The 20,179-nt window shown below is 40.4% G+C and overlaps 1 protein-coding gene across 1 annotated transcript in view; it reads right to left on the bottom strand.

The window, feature by feature from the left end:
• Positions 1-1,018: 1,018 nt before the first annotated feature.
• The window catches only part of Fam169a (family with sequence similarity 169 member A), a 56,296-nt gene continuing 37,135 nt past the window's right edge, over positions 1,019-20,179 (bottom strand). Inside the window, exons 7-13 of the mRNA XM_032899003.1 lie at positions 19,783-19,911; positions 18,572-18,678; positions 16,209-16,248; positions 15,659-15,809; positions 12,094-12,250; positions 7,382-7,576; positions 1,019-4,122 (exon numbers count right to left, since the gene is read on the bottom strand). Of these exons, the coding sequence (XP_032754894.1) occupies positions 3,580-4,122; positions 7,382-7,576; positions 12,094-12,250; positions 15,659-15,809; positions 16,209-16,248; positions 18,572-18,678; positions 19,783-19,911 (1,322 nt within the window). The 3' untranslated portion in view covers positions 1,019-3,579. The remainder of the gene's footprint in view (positions 4,123-7,381; positions 7,577-12,093; positions 12,251-15,658; positions 15,810-16,208; positions 16,249-18,571; positions 18,679-19,782; positions 19,912-20,179) is intronic.

Genomic DNA, 20,179 nt, shown 5'->3' on the forward strand with positions numbered 1-20,179 from the left:
ATGTACCAGTGACTTGAGATGTAGGAGTTAATTAAATTGAAAAGTCATGATTTGAGGTATAACTCAATCCATGTTCTTAAGAGTATATATTAATCTATAATCACCACATTGCTTTAAATTTTTACTTTTTAAAATCTTTCATAATACAGGCAATGTGATTAATTGTGCCTTTAACACAGTCATTCAATGTCTAACAATGAATGAAACTTGAGGAAAAGAAAATTTAAAACAGAAGACTAGAAAACAATCACAAAACATAGGTTTAATTACTATTTTAAAAATTAAGCAGGGTTGGGGATTTAGCTCAGTGGTAGAGTGCTTGCCTAGCAAGTGCAAGGCCCTGGGTTCAGTCCCCAGCTCCGAAAAAAAGAAAAGAAAAAAAAATTAAGGGGGAAAATAACCTAGCAAAGAAACCAACCATAAGTATAAGTTTTAAGTTTGAGAAACATACAAAGATAACAAAGGAACAGGAAGGTTAGTTCCTTGGAAATGACTGACCAGCAAAGACAATCACTTCAGGACCCGCCTTATAAATTTTAATGTTTTTTACCAATAAAAATGGGCAATGTGTATTTATTTGCCTAAGTTACAGTGAAAGGAAGTCAGACTTCAGGTACTCAGTGGGTACTGCTGAAGTATGCTTGCTTAACTTTTTAGTATTAAAACCAACAAACTGTCTTGCAGGAAGTATTAAAACAAGCACGAGTTCTATAAGACCTCACCCCAAGACACCAGATGGCTAATGGACATAGAAGGCAAAAGCTGCTCTCGCAAACGGTTACATATGTGTAGTATTAGTACAAATTATTTACTGTTCCAGTTTGCTGTGACCATAGGTAACTCCAAAGGGGAGAAAGCCAGAGACATTTAGCTGATAGAAGGGCTTGAAGGTACACTGCTTGCTAACACTGGCTAAGTAACATTGGTCACCTGTTCAAAGCAGACCATTAGTGACCAGACGTCCTCCTTAGTCTCTACAAATCAATGGGAAAAGGAAAAGTAGACACACAGAGAAGACTGACAGTCTAAGTCATGCCATTTGGTTTTATTTAAAAAATCATAATAGAATCTCTTTAAAAGTTTTAAAGGAGCTTTACAATAAAATTTTAAATAAACTTTTGTGTGGTCTAACAATAGTTTAAGTGTGAAAGTAGAACTAAACTTCTGGTAATACTCATCTGCTTTGTTACGTAAGGAAATATATATGTATATACACTAGAAGGGTGCTTCCTTCTCCACAATCATGACTGAAACAGTACCAGTTCACAGGAGACTGTGGAATATGACTGAGCACTCAGCAGAGCGCTGCTTGAAGTCACTGTAGTCCTCATGCCTTGCAAAAGCCACATTTGTTTACATTCCCTACTGAACATAAATTTTGTTACAAATTTTATATAAACGTTACTGAATATGAAAGATTTTTCCTGTGACCTAACTTTCCACTCTATAAACTTTAACTAACGCCACAGACAAGTAACAAGTTTTCTTGTATACCGAACAAAATGTTTTGAAACTGCTTTGAATCCCACTTATAGCAAACACGTTTAGGAAGTATAAGTAAGTTTATACTGCTAGTACCCAGTGTGATATGTAAATATTTTAACTCTAGAGACTATTCATACATTGAGCTGCCAGTGAGTGCAATCTCTTAAAAACACTCATTTAAAGAATGTAATGTAAGGGGAACAATAGCCACAAAAAACAAAAAACAATGTATCAAGAAATTTTTAAATGTTAAAAATGAAAAATAGAGTTTGGAAGTTTCTAAATCTTAACAAACCCTTCGGTTACTATCTGTAAAGATATTGACAAGTTTCTCTAAATGTGTAAAACAGCATCCACGCTTGCAAATTCACTAGAGTTAGTCAGATCTACTTTATAACTTAGCATTTACTAAGAAAAATGGTCAGTATAATTTTCACTTAGAATGAAATTACCTAACAGCTAACCAAAATCAAGACAACAGGTAAGTGCAAGTGATCTGACTTCATAAAAGGGTTTACTATTTGGTCTGCTGCTTAAAGATGTTGACTAATTAGACTTTTCTAAAATACCAGCATCCCTAATAAATGAAACATAAAAACATCAAATCAGCTGACTGAAGACTGAACATAGACTCACAGCACTTCATGATTCAAATTCCCAACATTCCTCTCAAAAGTTCAAGCTGTTTCAAAAACAAATCTGACTGGTATCAAAGTAGTCTCTAACTAAAATACAAATCAAAGGACATGGTATTTCCCAAGTGACCAATTCTCTATGAACCCTAAGAATAACCAGTTTGTTCATTTTAATAACAATTGTCATTAAATAGTTAATTTAAAAGTATTTCTAAAATATCAAACAGTCAGGTGGTGGTGCTGCACACCTTTAATCCCAACACTCAATAGGCAGAGGCAGTCAGATCTGAGCTGGAGGTCAGCCTGGTTTACAGAGCAAGAGCAGGACAGTCAAGGCTATACAGAGAAACCATCTTAGAACAAAAAACTCAAATGCTCTTGCCATAGCAATAAAGTGCACACAGATTGGCCTACAGCCAGTACTCTGAAGACATCTAAAGTACACAAGACCCAAAGGGACAGCAGAATCAGAGTGTAGGCATTTGTACATCTCCTAGGGCAGCTTTACTCCTTCCACCTAGCTCTAAAGGTAGTTGGACAGAGTTCTAGACCTATCCAAAAATGGACACAAGGGTGTACTGGCAAGCTGGATGGAGGTCTTTTGATATGAGAGTCACAGTGAGTTAGACAGCAGTAGAATTAAGGAGGCTTAGGAAGGGGCCTATACTTCTGTACTACCTGTGATCAGGACCACAGTCCAAGTTAAACTGAATGCTAAATTCAATGACTTGAGGTGTTTACAAGATAAAAGCATACTCAAGCTCTTCAGCATCTACAAATATATATAGAAAAAAATTATAGCAAACTAATACTTCAGGTGGAATTTGAAATTATGTACCCACATACCAGTTACATCTTTAACAGTACTATTAACACCAGATGATATGAAGTCTAGGCTACTCAGAGGCTTGAAGAACTCCACCTACAACTAACATTAAGAAGTAAAAACAAAAACAATCATCTTCATAAACCACTGATCACAAGTTTCTCATTTTGTTCTCCTGATATATTAGTTAACTGACATTTTGTTTAGGTATGCCTACACTTAAGGACAGAGATTGATTCTGATACTAAGATAAAACTTTAAGAATCCTTACCAAGTTTTACCATTAAAACCAGTAGTATAAAAGATTCCTATGATCAAAGTCTAACAGTTTTTTTAAGTTGTCTTTTTAAAATCTTAATGATTAGATGTTTTACTTGCCGAAGGAAAATTATGACCTGGATTTCCAAAATTGACACATGGCTCATAAATAAAAGTTACAGAAAATAGCCTGAAAAATGAAAATGAATGGCGAATCCACGTTCTAAAAGAAAAAGAAAACCTATATCTGTAGGTTCAAATCGAAATTTTAAAATTTGTCCTGTGCCCCATGCTGTTTATTAATTAACCATAGTTTAAAAACAACAACAACAACAACAACAACAAACGTATTTATCAACAACGTTTCTCCTCCATTCAGGTCATCTTGGCTTTCTTCTTGCCAGGTCCCTTATGTCCCTTGGCCTTTCTTCTCAGACTGCGCCTGTCTACTACGGGAACTTCCACTTCAATCTCCTCTGAGCTGCTGTCCACGGCTTTCTCTGCTGACTGTGTATACTGTTCCAGTTGCTCAGAAGATGCTTCAGACTGCTCCTCTGACTGGTTCTTCTGTCCTGCATTCTGTGGGAATGGCACGTCTTCCAGTTCTACCTCTATCAGAGAACTCTGAGTAGCCGATGGTTCCTGGGCTTCAGGTACCCCCTCCTCACCCTGGTCTTCCACTGAGGAAGTAGTGTTGGGTGACACATTCTCAGAGACTGGTTCTTCAGGAAATTCTGCTACCACAGAATTTGGAAAGTCACCATCTGACTTTTCTTCATTTGATAGAGTGGCAACATTGTCTGAGCTCCCCAAAATAGTTTTCTTTTTTGAAACTGGGGACAGATTTTCTTCAGTATGACCTTTATCATTAGAGGGGCCTTCATCAGTCAACATTTCTGCGTCAGTAACAGGTGAGGTCTGGGGAAAGAACACAAGGCAAAGCTCAGTAAAGAGTTCTGCAATGCACGTCTACAGTGACTCATTCTCAGACAGTGTCACTGAACTACCATGGGAGAGCTCACTAGTCATCACTTTTGTTCAGCACAAGGACATTATGTTAAATCCAACTAGTGTCTCCAAAACTGTCTCATGGTGAGTTTACTACAATAAATTCTTAGAAGAGATCTTGTTGCCTGAGAGAGTATCCATGAAACTTTAGGCTTCAAGATCGTACCAAATTAATTGCCCCTAGGTTTTGGCATTGCTGGAGCCAGAAGGAAGAGTCTCAGGGACAACACTGCTACCCTCACTGGGTGCCAAAGGCCAGTGTCCACAGATCAGATACCCCGGGAGAGGGATGCAGATGGAGACTAGTCACGCAGCACACTTTCCTTTGAGGGAGTGAAACTTAATTCTCTGGGGTCTCAAAAATCTCTGGGCTGTCAAAAGTGGTAAGGGAACAAAAATTAATTGTCTGGGAAATGAACGCACGCACGCACTTGGTAAGAAAGCAAGGCTATAGCAACTTTATTCTTCCTCCCACAGCTTATATATCCCAGCAAAATCTTCCAAGCAGTATATAAAATTACAATGTGGTTAGTCTATTTTTCTTTAAATGAATGATTACAATAAATACAAGTAAAGACAGCATGTTCCCCCGATACTCTTTACACAATTAAACATTTTACTTATCACAGGTGAAAAAACCAAATTATTCCCAAGAACATTCATGTCTAAGTACCTTGTTATAAATTAACAAAGTATAAGCAGGCAAGCAAGATACTTTTCTCAGGCAGTTTCTATTACTGGCAGGCTGGAACTTGTGGTTACGAAGAGAGGATTGGTCACTATCTTAGTAATCTTTAAAAAATCTTAAAAAGGGGCTGGAGAGATGGCTCAGCGGTTAAGAGCACCCGACTACTCTTCCAGAGGTCCTGAGTTCAATTCCCAGCAACCACATGGTGGCTCACAACCATCTGTAAAGAGATCCGATGCCCTCTTCTGGTGTATCTGATGACAGCTACAGTGTACTTATATATAATAAAATGAATAAATCTTAAAAAAAAAAAAAAAAGAGACTGCAACAGAGAAAATAACGTTTTAAAAAAAAAAATCTTAAAAAGAATCACAAAGCTAGGGGTTGGGGATTTAGCTCAGTGGTAGAGCGCTTGCTAGCGCAAAGGCCCTAGGTTCAGTCCCCAGCTCCGGAAAATAGAAAAAAAAAAAAAAAAAAAGAATCACAAAGCTAAACTTGTGCACACCCACTCACCAACAACTTTTAAATAAACTGTATCAGGAAACCAAGGGCAAAAAATACGTACAAGAAATTAATCATCTTGATCACCAACCCAGCTTTAGCAAGAAAGGCATGTCACCTGGTTGAAATGAAAATTTCTGGTTTCTTTGGAATGTCAGTTCTGTCAAATGATGTTTTGCTACAGCAAATGATATTAAGAAGGAATATAAATATAACCCAACAGACAGTGGACAATGCTGGATGGTACTGGTAGGTCTTGCCATTCTTTACTGTTTATTGTTTGTCATGACTTCATAGAAAGAAATGCACAAAAGCCTTCTGCTGATGTCCTGGAGGCCTCTTCTGGGTCAGCCTGCCTCTGCTGAGCTGTGAGTGGTGTCTGCGAATGATGGAGCTGCCACCTCTGACCTGTGTGAACTGACGGCTGATTATCTTGATGATGAAGACTGGACTCGCTCCGAAGAGCTACTTCTAAACAGGTCCACATCCTCCGTATCCTTTTCCCTCCTCCGGTGGGTGGTGGGCTAGAAGGGAGGCTGAAGTGTTTAAGAGCCCTTACTAAAGTGGGTTGGAAAATCTAAGCCTGCACTGAGCACTCATCAGGCCGCCATTGTTCTTGTTCTCTGACCTCAAAAAAGCAAACAAACAAAAAATCCCAACTATTAAAAGTGTGCCTTTCTGAGCTTTAAATTATTCCCCCAGATTTTCTACATCAAAGCCACTAACAAAAACATTTTAACCTAACTTTACTAATAATCTACATCTCTATGTTCTTTCTGAGGCTGGTGTGTTATAGGATATTAGATCGCACTGTGAACCCCAGGACGGTGAACTGGAAAAAGCCTTACTGTGTGGCCCAGAGCTAGGACACACCTTTAAGAGGTAAATAAAGTCAACCATAGGCCAAGAGGCGGGGCAAGCAACCAGCTGACAGACAGGAACATAAGCAGACAGAAAGGAGGGTCTCTGAGTTGAAGGACTTTAAGGCTGTATACCAGGTCAGTTGGGTGTTTGCTCTGCCTTTCCTAAAGGACTGCGTGCTAGGCTAGAGGACCCGGCAGGTTTTCACCACAGCCTTTGGGCTCCTAAGTCTAGACTAGTAAAACCGAACAATTAGGATTCTGTTTTTGAAAACAACAGTGGTGAGTGAATCATAAATCTTGAAAAAGATCAATCACAATACAGTACCCAGTGAGGGACCAGAAACTCCTTAGAGATGTCACACAACTCAAAGATTACGAGGGAGGTGATGACCATGAGGCAAGAAGCAGAATGTTAAGGCCACACCGGCATGAAGTCCCCAGGACATGCAGTCCTTCAGCAGCTCTGCCTCTCTAAGATACACCTATCTTGACTCTGCTAACCTGTGCTAGCCTGTGCTAACCTGTGCTATCCCGTGGGCCTCACTCCTGAGTTCTAAAGCTTCTCGCTGTTGTTCTGCGTAGCCCGACAGCCTGGCAGGTCTGCCTGGTTACATTGACAACAGCCATCAGGTGACAGGAGATTTACCCACCACCTTCAGTGAGACACTTAGGAAGCTTTACTACACATGTCCTTCAGCCATACATTCAAACATCTCAGACTAACCAAATTCATTTAAGTAGTCTACCGAGCTTTTCTTCAGCCTTTCTACTGAACTTCAAACAAACAACGTTACTATAGAAGTCATAGCCAGGGCACACAATAAGTCCTCAAATGTTTGGTAAACCATGCTTTTGTTTTTGGTCTCTTTGTTTTTTGTTTTCCTAATCATTTCCCTAAGTCTGTAAGAGAGAGTTCATTTTGTCACCATAAAGGACTTATGATATGGAGTGGAGTAGAACTGAACCTTGAAAGGCAAATATAAAAACTTACGTCTGAAATAAAATTTTTCCTAAAGGATGACGTAGAGAAAAGATTCTGAGTCCTCTATCTTCTGGCACCGAATGGCGCCAATATTGGCAAATTTACATATGGAAACTGAGGTGATGCCTTTCCTACCTGGTCTAGTGTAGCCTTGGGTGCTTTTGAAGACTCTGCTGCCCGTGGAACAGGAGGCCCAGTCTCTCCACTGGAAGTTAAAGGTGGAATTTCTTCTTCAGGACCCTCACTGCTGGAGTCATCCTCTTCAGCTGTAAGGGAAGTCTTGAGGGCAGCATCTGTTACCTCACCATTCACAGGCTCTAACGCAGAGTCCTGCACCAAGAGGGAAAGACAGATACGATTACAAACTGTTCACGAGAGGTGCATTCTCAGTCCCTACTTAACCACCCACCAACCCTCACAATATAAAGTACCAGTTAAAATGTATTCTTACTGGGGGCAGTGTAGAGGGTGGGGCTCAGTAGGGAGTGTCAGTGAGGTAAAGAATCCAGGCCACAGATCCCCACTGTTCTCTGGTGAGAGGTCAGGACAAGGATGGCCAGGGGCTACACAACGTGGCTCTAAGATCCTTCTCCTTCTATCTATTCCTTCTTAAAGGACAGTCATAGAATGAACTTTAGCAGAGCACCGTGAGTCTTGATGCCAGCTCTGTGAAACAATGCCGGGTGCTCAGCACCTGGGAAGTCGGGGGCTCTGTTGAGAGAGCTTACCATGCCAGAGAGAGGAGCGCTACCAGGCCTACAAAATCTAGGTCTACTTGCTTCTTGCTGAGAAAACAAAATCTCCAGTCTCAACTGACTGTCAGTCAATGCAAACAATCAGTTCTTTGCCTCACACAGTGAAGCACAGAAAACCGCCCCGATGGCACCAGCCTTCTAATTTCTGACTTTCTTCCAGTATTTATCAATTTACATCTACTTAATGTTTAATATTTCTAATTCCTAATGAAAGTCTAATAACCAGAAGTAACACCATTACCATTTTAAAAACTTAGAAAGTTAATATTTGAACAGTAACTGTTCAAAACTAGATCCAAGACTAGATTCCTAAAAACTCTTCTGTGTGGGCGTGATGACACACGCCTTTGATAACAGCATCAGGGAGACAGAGACAGAGAGAGAGAGACAGACAGAGAGAGACAGAGAGGGGGGAGGGGGGAGAGGGGGGAGAGCCAAGACGCTTAGATCTCTGTGAGTTCAATGCCAGCCTGGTCTACACAGTGAGTGCCAGGACAGCCAGGGCTCTGTAGGGAAACACTGTCTCAAACAAAACAAAAACAAAAACCAAAGTTTTCCAAAAAGAGATGTTCACAGCAGACTTAACTGTTCCAGAATAAAACTTTTCTAAAAATCACAGTTTTCTGTTGTGGTTTGCCCTGAAGCTATCTGTATTTTGATGCTAATTCCACTGCCCCAAGGACAACAGCCTAGTCTCTACTCAGGACTCAGGTGACTTCACCAGAACCTTCTCCTCACTGAATTTGTAAAGTACAGGTGAGGGGCAGGTACAGGATAGAAGGAGGCCTCATTGGAGGAGAAGGAAGGATGGGCGGGAGAGAAGTTTGAAGGAAGAGGAGGAGACTAGAACAAAAACAGGAGACAGAGAGAGGGGAGAAGCCGTGGCAGGACAAGGTGGCAGGTGATGTTAAGATTCTGCTCTGTGTATTTACAGGTTGTTATTAATGTTCTCAAGGGATGGATAGTACCGGGCTTTGTATGTTTAAGTGGGCAATTATATCTTACCAATTGGATCTAAGGTTATTGTGTTGTATGTTCTTTTATGTGGGGGTTTGAGTGTAGGAAAGTGCGGCTGGGATGTGTTTCCGCCAAGATATCTAGCAGATATCTGGGGCACTGAGGTGCAGACCAATCGGGGTAAAAGACTACTCTTTTATTTATATATTTTTACAACAACAGTTTTCAGGATGAGCTTGGAGGTGTGACTCTAATCCTAGTGCCTGGAAGACTAAGGTAGGAGGGTCCTAGGTTTGTAGACGGTCTAAATCAGTTTAAAGGCAATTCTAATGTCAGCCTGATTACACAAAAGGAGACAGAATGTTTTATGCCATTAATATATGTCTTACTTGTACTGGAAGGTTTCTGTGTCACCTTGGCACAAGCTAGAGTTATCAGAAAGGTACCTCAGTTGAGGAAATGTCTCCATGAGATCCAACTGTAAGACATTTTCTCAATTAGTGATCAATGGAAGAGGGCCCAGCCCATTGTGGGTAGTGCCATCCCTGGGGTGGTGGCCCTGGGTTCTGTAAGAAAACAGGTTGAGCAAACCATTGGGAGCAAGCCAGTAATCAGCACCCCTCCATGGTCATAAGCTCTTGCCTCTAGGTTCCAGCCCTGCTTGAGTCCTGACTTCTTCCAATGATGGACTACAATCTGGAAGTGTAGGCCAAACAAACCCAACTTGATTTTTGGTCATGGTGTTTTTGTTGCAGTAATAGAAACTCTAACAAAGACATTAGTATTATACCAAGTGGTACACAAAGTTGGTTACACACAGAAAGTAATTACAGTGAACTCATAAAAGCACCAACCAGACTGAGAAAAATGTTCAAGGGAAGAAAATGAGAAAGGCAAAACATAAGACAGAACCGTGGTCACAAAGAAGCAATGAAAAAGAAATGGTCAGTCCTTTAAATTTGAGAGCAGAATGGACAAAACAGGAAAGCAGATTCAAAACAAAAGAATTAGGACGGCTCAGAGGTGAAGAGTACTACTACCCTTGCAGAAGACCTGTGCTGGGTCCTCTCTCCCATGTTATGTGACTTAACTGTAACTACAGCTCTGAAGAGTTCAGTACCCACTCGTGGCTTCTGTGGGCACCAGCATGCATATACAAATGCTTGCACAAAGATATATCCATACATGCATAATTAAAAATGCATGAGGAAAAAACAGAAGTATTATTGAACTGAATTAAGATGACAGAAATATGCAGTGGGCAAGTGACTGTAGATCTAAACCTGGGATTGGGGATGGTTTAGTTGATAAGGAACACTTGGTATGCAAGCATGACAACCTGAGTTCAAATCCCACATCCACATAAAAAGATGTAGACGCTGCTGTTTATTCCTGTACCAGCAATAGGAACCAAAGACAAAGGGTCACTAGTCAAGCATCATAGTGAACAAAGAGTCACTAGTGATCCTAGGGTCACTAGTCAACCAGGCTAGCTAGCAGGTCTAGATAAAGGGTAAGTTTCCGTTCAGTAAGACAGCCTGTCTTAAAGCAGTAAGGCAAACAGCAACAAAGGAAGATACCTAACATCCTTTTCTGGCCTATGCATGTGCGTATATGAGCATATGCACCCCTAAACGCCAAATACTGACTTCCCCAGCATATATACTTTAAGAAGAAAAAAGCATGAGTCAAATATATACAGACACATGGACACACACACACACACCCAGAAAATTAAGGAACCTTAGGTAGGGTAAAGCAGTCAGTTCCCTAGAGAAGAAAATCCACTGAATTACAAAGGCAGTGTCACCGAGGAGCAGTTCTAGCATATGCTCAATGTCCTGCTGATGAGACAAGCTACAGGATATGTACTGTCTCCAACAGACTACATTATACTATAGTTTAAAGGGGGAAAACTATAAACATTTAGTTTTTTTTTCCCTCAGAAGTATATGCTTTTATTTTACCCAATTTCCTAAAAGAAAAAAACGGCATTTTAAAATACAGTTTAATGAGGTAGAGGGAACAAAAGGAAACTGGTAGAAGAGCTTGCTGTTCCAGTGGACCCAGACTCAATTAGCAACACCCACATAATAACAACTGTCTGTAAATCCAGTTCCAGGGAACCCCATGCTTTCTATTTTGTTTTTCATTTTTTAAGACAGTATCTCTCTTATGTAGTCCTGGCTGTACTGGAACTGCGTAGACCAGGCTGGCCTCAGATCTCAGAGATGCCTCCAAAGTGCTGGAATTAAAGGTGTGCACCACTATGCCGGGCCCCTCTTCTGACCTTCAAAGGCAGCAGGCTGGTACTTGGTGCACAGACACAAAGAGGCAACACACCCATACACATTAAAAAAAAATAGTAATAAGAAAAGCTGGTAGTACTGTCACTCTTATATTGTGTATACTAGGAGAACAGGCAGAAGACTTTTCAAGAAACGCAGTTGCATATGAAACAAGGAACCAGGAATATATAAGCAAAGGCCTGAAGATATGAGGGAGAGGATAGGATAGTAAACATATAGAGGTCAAGTGTGAAGCCTGATTAATTAGTTTTGTTAGATACAGAAGATTTATCTATTCGTTTTGGGTGTTGTTTTCTTTTGTAACTACTTTAACTATCTTTTGAGGGATTCAGAAAATCTTCTGAAGAGATGGTTCTGGTTAAGAGCACTGACTGCTCTTCCAGAGGTCCTGAGTTCAATTCCCAGCAACCACATGGTGGCTCACAACCATCTGTAATGGGACCCAATGTCCTCTTCTGAAGACAGCTACAGTGCACTCATATAACATTAAATAAATAATTTAAAAAGAAAGAAAGAAAATCAGTTGCAGTTTTAAAAAAAAAAATCCAAATAACTAATTTTCATTCTTCTAACAAAAGTAAAGCTTGCCTGGACCCTAACTGGCTTCAACGTTTGTATACTTGTTAAGTGTATCTAACTCCACCTATCAGTGTGTATCTAAAATGCACTGAGGGATCGTACTATTTGCCCCTACAAAAATCCATAAATCCAATGTATAAATTTTCTCAACCACCAACCACAGTCTACACTGTGATCTTATTTCTCCGGCAGGCTTCTTTCTAGTTGACGGACTCCCAGTGGTTTCATTTAGCGAGTGACGTCATACCCTGTCCCCATCCTGTTTCTGCAGGCGTGGCTGAGTCTCCAGAGCAGGCCGTGCATCCTTATCACTGCTTCCGTCCTCACACTCAACCACTCTCTTCTCAGGCTCCTCTTCAGGGAGTTCCTCCGAGCTCTCTGACGTCCTTGCAGCATACTCTGTTCTAGAAAACAAAACAAACCATTCTTGCTTTTTCTTATTATGGATCAAGATAACATTTCAAGGATCCATTTTTCGGGACAGTATAGGTGATGAAATCAGGAACTCTGATATAATCAAGCAAGAACTGTACAATCCCAGCCCTTTATTTTGAAAAGGGTATTGCTAAAATTACCCGGCCTCACTTGGGATTCACAATCCTTCTGCCTCTGCATACTAGAAGCCCTTCTTAACAAACTAGTATTTTAGAATCAGTAAATGTTACTCTATCAACTTTAGTCCTAATGAATTTATTCTTTTTCTTGCCTATGTAACGAAAAGCATCACCACCTTCTCTATTTAAACTAGACCTCTCACCTATTCTAGTGAAATGAACATACATCCCACTTTACTTCCAACACTGTTAGTGCAAAATCACAAGTGCTCTCTATCATCAGAGGTACTCACTATGTGACATGCCCACAGTACCTGCTATCACACTTTACAGATAATGTGCTCAACCATGTTCACTGCCACTTTATTGGCACTTTATTGGATGTGAAACAAGCCAAATGTTCTTCAGGTGAGGAATGGACAGTGAAATGTAAACGTGTGCCATGGATTTCTATTTGGCTGTGAAGAAAAATGAAATTAAGTGACTGGGTGGAAGCAGAAAATACACACTGGGGCGGTCTGAAAGTGAAAGGCTCCATGGGCGCCTCGGTTTGAAATCTCAGTGCCTAGTTGGTGGGGCTGTTTGGGAATGACTAGACAGTGTGTCACTGGAGTGGGGCTGACGTTTCAGAAGACTCCCGCTGTGCTCTGTTTCCTGTATGTGGGTCAGGGCGGGCTCTCGGCTGCTGCTCCAGAGCCATGCTGTCCCACCTCCTGCCATACTCTCTGCTATGATGGAGATGATGTCTATCTGGACCTTTATCCTTCCGTTATGGTGAGTCTGCCATGGTCGTTTATCAGAGCAGCAGAAAAGGAACTAAGTAGCTAGCTGGACTGGGGTGAGCTACTGCTGTGACAGACATGACTATCTGTTTTTAAAATTTGTTTTGTTTTGTTTTTGTAGGAATATGGAAGACTTTGAACTTTGAACTGGGAAAATGGTTGAATGCTGTAAGCAGAGCCATCCTGGTAAGAGCTTAAAAGACAGTAGTGCAGAAAACCATGTGGGCTGTGGAAACCCAGGAAGAGAAACCTGGGGGAAGGGAATGGTAGCAATCTAGGTATCATTCTGGTGATATTTTGGCAAAGAACGTGGCTGCCCCTTGCTCTAGTCCTAAGAACTTGCCTGAGATGAAACTGAAAAGTAACAGAACAATTTCTTCAGCAGAAGAGATTTCAAGGCAGTCTAGTGTCTTGAAATCACTAATAACCAACCACTCTGCAATGTTGTTATGAACAGTCACTTGTATGCAGGTTGAAAATGAAAAAGTACAAGTGGAGATGAAGAAATACAAAATGGTTTAAAGAGAAAAGGAACACCATGAGACACAGGACTTGGACTTTTCTCTGATGATTTTGGTCTTGCTTTAGTCCAGTATTTCCTTACCATGCCCCATTTCCTCCGTCAACACATACTCTGTATCGGTATGTTGAATATGTAATTTGCTTTTTGATTCTGGAGGTTACACTTAGGAGACTGCCTTGAGTGTCTTTGGACTTTGGACATTTAAAGTATTAAGACTGAAAATTTACAGTAACTTCTGAAGTTGGATTAAATGCACTTTACATTAAGATATGGCTACAGGACAATGGTGGGCAAGGAGTAGAATTTGTTGTTTTGAATAAAGATGATTCCCATAGGCTATAAACTAGAGATAGAGTTGGAGAAGAGCACAGGAAGAGCTGGAGGGGAGAAGACGTGGTAGAAAGATATAAAGACAGTCCTTGTGGATGGAATGACACATGTGTGCTGTGGGTAGGGTGGGGTGGTACCTGCTGTGATTCTCAGCCTTGGAGAGGCAGAGGCACTGGCCTTCTGTGAATTCCAGGATAGCCAGAGGTACACAGAGAAACCCTGTCTTAGAAAGAAATTATGTGTGTGGGGCCCTGGGCTCAATACGTACTGTACCATGCAAAAGTAATCAAAACCAAACAAATGGCATACTAGATTGAGCCTCAGAGCAAGGCTGGAAGGCCTTGAAGCTATGACGTCTCTCTTAACTCTGCTTACAGAGTTGCAATTATGTTTGAAGCCCAGACCAAAAAGAACATATAAAAGTGCTAGAGGAAACCCAGTATGCCTGTGCTCACAGGAACACACACAAAACACACACACACACACACACACACACACACACACACACACACACACATAAAAATCTTAAAAAAAAAATCACAAAGTATAAAATAATTACTTGAAGAATAATGGAGTTATAGAAACATATTATTCATTTCATTGTATTTATATTTATCTTTAATATAAGTATTTTATTAAAACATTTAATTATCTTAATCTAAAATTATTTGATAATTAACAGATGTTTTTGAGTAAATAATTAGGCATTTAAGATGACAAAGCTATAAATTAATGATTGAATTGAATGGTTAGTAGGAAAAAAATCTAAATAGAATCTTGGTTTCTGTCAGATGCCAGTACATGGCTGTGGAGATGGCGCAGTGAGAGCTGGTTACGCACGCCAAAGCTCTGGGTTCCAGCCCCTTGCACCATATAAACCAGGTATTATGGTGTAATTCCTCCCCTCGGAAGGAAGAGGCAGAAGGAAATGGCCATTTAACAACTTTCAGATCATGTGAAATCATCCTTTAAAAACTGAAAAATAAATTCAAAGAAACGTTGCTATTTCACCTTTCTCAAAAGAGATTGGCAATATAGGGCAAGCCAGCCTCAAACTCTTGGCAGCCCTGTCTCAGCCTCTTAAGTGTGGGTTAAAGGGATGGGTGCTCATGTCTGACTGAAGGTGACATGTTTATCAAGAGTTCTGTTGATTCTGTTAATGACCAGGTCTCTGGAAGAACTGACTGCATTATTTATGGTTATTACTAACTTATAAGCTACATCCAGTAGCCTAGGTCAAGTGGATTAATTACAAAGTATCTAAATTAAAAAAAAAAGATGTTAAGCTTTAGCATTACTAAAACCTATCCTATCAAATTCAAAGGTGATGATAATGAATCTTTCGATAACACAGTGACTAGAATATGCTGGATTTGCATAGATGGAAGACGCCACGGGTGAGTTTATCCCAACCTCTTACTCACTAACACTCTGTACAACACTGTTCAGATGGCGACCCTCCCGGGAAGCCTGCCTGGTAATCTTGTCGCAGAAGCTAGACACAAATCCTTACAAGGATACCTGCTGGACCACAATACAGCAGCTCCGCCCTCAGGACTAGATACCCACAGTACAGAAGCAACAACACAGGAACAGTCTGAGTGAAAATCACGTGTTCCTCACTTGTTTACTGAAGCCATAGGTGAAGTCTGGGCAGAGTTTTCATCTTCACCTTGAGAACTACTAAATTCAGACTCCTGAAAACGCTTTCCAATCTTTGGTCGCTTTAGATGACTGCTCCGAGTACGAGTGGAAACAGGTGTCTTTTCTGGACCTGCAGGAAACCAGTAAAACTGCATGTGACTATGTGTAGAAAGGACTTCCTGCTAAAGCACACCGAAATGCAAGATCTGCTGCATGGCCACCCACGGCCCATTATACAGTGCTGTTCCTTCCTGCAGATCCAGCTGAGAGAAACATGTCAGCACTTGTTTCCATTATAGAATAAGGGCTGTGTTCACTCGGCATATTCCTAATCGTTAGGATTACTGTTTCTGGACTTTCACCCATGCTCTCTCTTACTGATTTGGGGGAATGATGTGGATATTATGATCCCCAAGCTACAAGTACAGACGGGGGTGCTCAGTGTTCTCACAGTAAAACCAGAGGCAGGGGGGGTAGGAGGAGAGCCCAGGTTAGAACACTTAACTACAAGAACAGCTGATTTTCTTACCTTCAGAAGTGCTAGCAAAGGCATCTTTTAGGGAATGGATCTAAAACAGAGATAGAGATTAAAATCTAATGTTTTAAACTACTCTCTCTCACGATGGACCTCTTTTCGTTCATAGTTTCAAAGAAAAATATTTAATTGTAATCAAATAGTACTTTTTTTTTTCGGAGCTGGGGACCAAACCCAGGGTCTTAGTGCTCTACCACTGAGCTAAATCCCCAACCCCAAATAGTATTTTTTGTTAAGAAATCTACCTTCAAAATTAAAAGATTATGTTATAGCTGTCAGCTCATCTCCAGCCATCTGCTCTGCTGGGTTAAGTGTTATTTGTTGTTGTTGTTGTTGTTTTGTGTTGTTTTCATACAACCTTCAGAGGGCTATCTACTGCTGATGAACTAAACTTGCGATTGAAGTTCCCCAACATCTAGCTTGACTTCCAAAGCAAGTATCTCTCAATAGATGGTTCATCTGATTTCACATTAAACCCATCTCAAGAGAAATTCCCAAAATTATTTCTCTACATTGATGGCAAGAATTACAGTCATTCCACTTAAAACCTATGTAACAGTAATGAGAGTGTCTGAAATCTCATTCAACCAATCACAACGCTTCCTGATTTTGAATGACAGCTCCCTTAGAGCTATCCTGTCTTATCACCATTTGTTTAGCCCAGACCTTTATTGTCTTAATCTGAACAATCCCAAACAGCTTCTTCACTGGTCAAGCATTCTCCTCTAACTCATCCTATCTAAGCCTTTACACCCAATGAAAGAATGCTTCCCAGTCACAAGCTGTATGACTGACTCCTTTGCTTAAAACTTAAACCAACATTTTACCACTGTACAGAATACAAAATAAAAAACCTTTTCAATAATTAATCTCTTTGACATTAAGTAAACATTTCTCTTACATTCTACCTTCTAAAATGCCCTAATAGCTTTTCATAGACCCTGCACCTAGCCTTCAGGTCATCCTGTGCTATGCTATAACAGCTAAGGCAATTGTTACCCTGTAGTGTATTTATTTCTTTAACAATGGATCCTCTAGTTCTCTCGTGTTTACGAGAACCATACCTTTGAATGTCCACGCCTTGCTCTGATACCTACTCCATTACAAAATTCCAGCCACTCGATTTCCCATTTCACACTCACTGACTACAACATGGGATGCAGAGGCATCAAAGAGCTACCTAAGGCTGACAAAATGGACTCTGCATTCAGGACAGCTAGCAGGACTGTGGGGATCTGAAGATGCCAATGAAAATACAGTAAGTTACCCTACTCCAACCATTAAACAATGGGAACCATAATGTCACACTGTACTGCATGAACACACATGAATGTGTCATCATGGACCGTGGCAAATGCACATAAAGGTCTTGCCTTCCAGAAGTCTGATACTGAACTAGAAAGATAAGAATGAATAGGTAAAAAGATACAAAGAATAACGATGCAAGGATACATACACGTTATGATTTATGTACACAAATAAGTAAAAGAAAGCAAACCATCACCTAAAGAATAAACCATGTACTTAAAAATAGAACTACTAAGTGGTTACACTTTTTTTTTAACTAAAACATTAAAGTAGTAAGAATCTGAACATCAAAAATGACAGAATATACAATTCATGCTATTAACCTATGACAGTTACTATAATATATTCTCATTCAAATGATATTTAAAATTACTTGGTATTATATTAAAATAAAATATAGCCTTTATTATACTTGTGAGAAGAGCATAACTTCTAGTTTTCCTTGATTTTATGATAACTGAAAATACTATGTTCCTGTGTATCTGAGAAATAGGGGCTGTAACCCAAAAAGAACAGGGGCTTGCTAGGCATGGGGCACACACATTTAGTCCGAGAACTTGGGAGAAAGTGGTAGGTGGGGCTCTGTGAATTCCAGGACAGCCAGGGCAACTTAATGAGACACTGTCTCAATAATAAACAATACATATGTATACATCTTATAGTTTTAATTAGCTTGTAATTCTGTATTCTTCAAAAAGCATTAAATCTTTAATAATCAATTGACAGAAGCCACCAAGAAAATGAATGCAGTTGAAATTGCCTAAGCTTGTGTAATAAACGTTTGAAACTTTGGGTACAAAAGCTTACAGTCTGAGCTATTCATGAAGCTGAGGCAGAATGTTTTCAAGTTCAGACCAGGCTGGAATACAGGTTTACCTGAGCAACATGGTGAGACCTATCTCAAAATAAAAAGTAAAGTGGGGCTGGGCTGGGAATGTAACTCAGTGGTAAACACGTGCCTAGAATACGTAAGATCCCACGCACAGTGCTCACTATCACCAAAACAAGCAACAAACACAAACAATTTCCTATGATGGTCAAAGGCGTACCTGCAGCTCTCTGGACTGACGCTCGCCCAAGCCAGGTTCACACTCCGGTACAGCAGTAGGACCATATTCTCCAGACACAGGTCTTTTGGCTTCATATTGAGAAATCTCTATATGAAAAAAATTACGAACCAACCATGTTTGATTTTTATTTTAATACTATTTCATTTTCCCAAAATTCCAAGAGCAGCATAGATAAAAAGAAATCAACACATAACTAATCCATTGATCCACAAAGCCTAATCCAGGCTTCTTTATTAATATAGTTATTTTTAACTCCCAACTTCTACTGGGTTATTTTGTTGTTTGGGCTAGACTAGGTCAGTTTTTGTCATTGTTATTTTGTTTTTTGTTGGTTTTTTTTTTTGTTAGTTTATTTTTGTTTTCTCTTTTGAGATAGGATTTCTATGTAGTCTTGATTATCTTGGAACTTACTCTATAGACCAGACAGGCCTAGAACTCAGAGATCCACCTGCCTCTGCTTCCCAAGTGCTGGGATTAAAGGCATGTGCCTGGCATGTCTTTTGGTTTTTACTTTTACTTTTTAGACTTACGTAATATGTATGACTATTTTGCCAGTAGTTATATATGCATAATGTGTGTACCTTGTGGTCAAGGAGGGCAGAAGGTGTTAGATCCCATGGAACTGGAGTTACAGAGGTGGGTGCTACGGCAATTGAACCCAGTCCTTTATAAGAGCCACACCTGCTCTTAACTGCTGAGCATCTCCCTAGCCTCCTCTACACCTCTTTTTCCTCAGTGACTCAAAAGCAAAAGCACAATAAAAATTCCAAAATTTAAAAGAGGGTCTGAGTGATGGTATATATATGCTTGGCCCAGGGAATGGCACTATTAGGAGGTGTGGCCTTGTTGGAGTAGGTGTGAAACTGTGGGGCGTGGGCTTAAGACCCTCCTCCTAGCTGCCTGGAAGTCAGTTCTGCTGGCAGCCTTCAGGTGAAGATGTAGGACTCTCAGCTCCTCCTATACCATGCCTGTTCCTGCCTTGATGATAATGGACTGAACCTCTGAACCTGTAAGCCAGCCCCACTTAAATGTTGTCCTTATAAGACTTGCCTTGGTCATGGTGTCTGTTCACAGCAGTCAAACCCTAACTAAGACAGTCTGCACCCAGAAAGATCACAACCCTGCTCTCAGGTATAAGACACCCCTGTTGGTGCGGCTTTTCAAGCTGTCCTGTATTCTACTAGTCTTACCTGTAACGTTAACAGCTTCTCTCTGTAATGCTCTAGTGATTGGTATTCGCTGGTGCCAATGACCCACACCTTCAACTTCCCAAAGAAGTTCATGATCTCCTGGATACTTTTCAAAGTATTGCTTGGAAGCTGTAAAATACATTTAACAATTTCCTAAAAATCTCACATGTCAAAAAGAACAGAGGAGAGTAAGGTGCCCAAGTCACTCAGTGAGAATCGTAACCTTGCACTGACAACACGACTGAGGTAGCACAGAGTGAACAGGAGTCTCAGTCACGGGAAAAGGCTTTGTGATTAAGAGCATTTGCTGCTCTTCCAGAGGACCCGACTTTGGTTCCCAGAAGTATATGATGGCTCACAACCATCCGAACTCCAATTCTAGGGGATCCAATGCCCT

Source organism: Rattus rattus, chromosome 3 (assembly GCF_011064425.1).
Source record: "Rattus rattus isolate New Zealand chromosome 3, Rrattus_CSIRO_v1, whole genome shotgun sequence".
NCBI classification, from domain to species: Eukaryota; Metazoa; Chordata; class Mammalia; order Rodentia; family Muridae; genus Rattus; species Rattus rattus.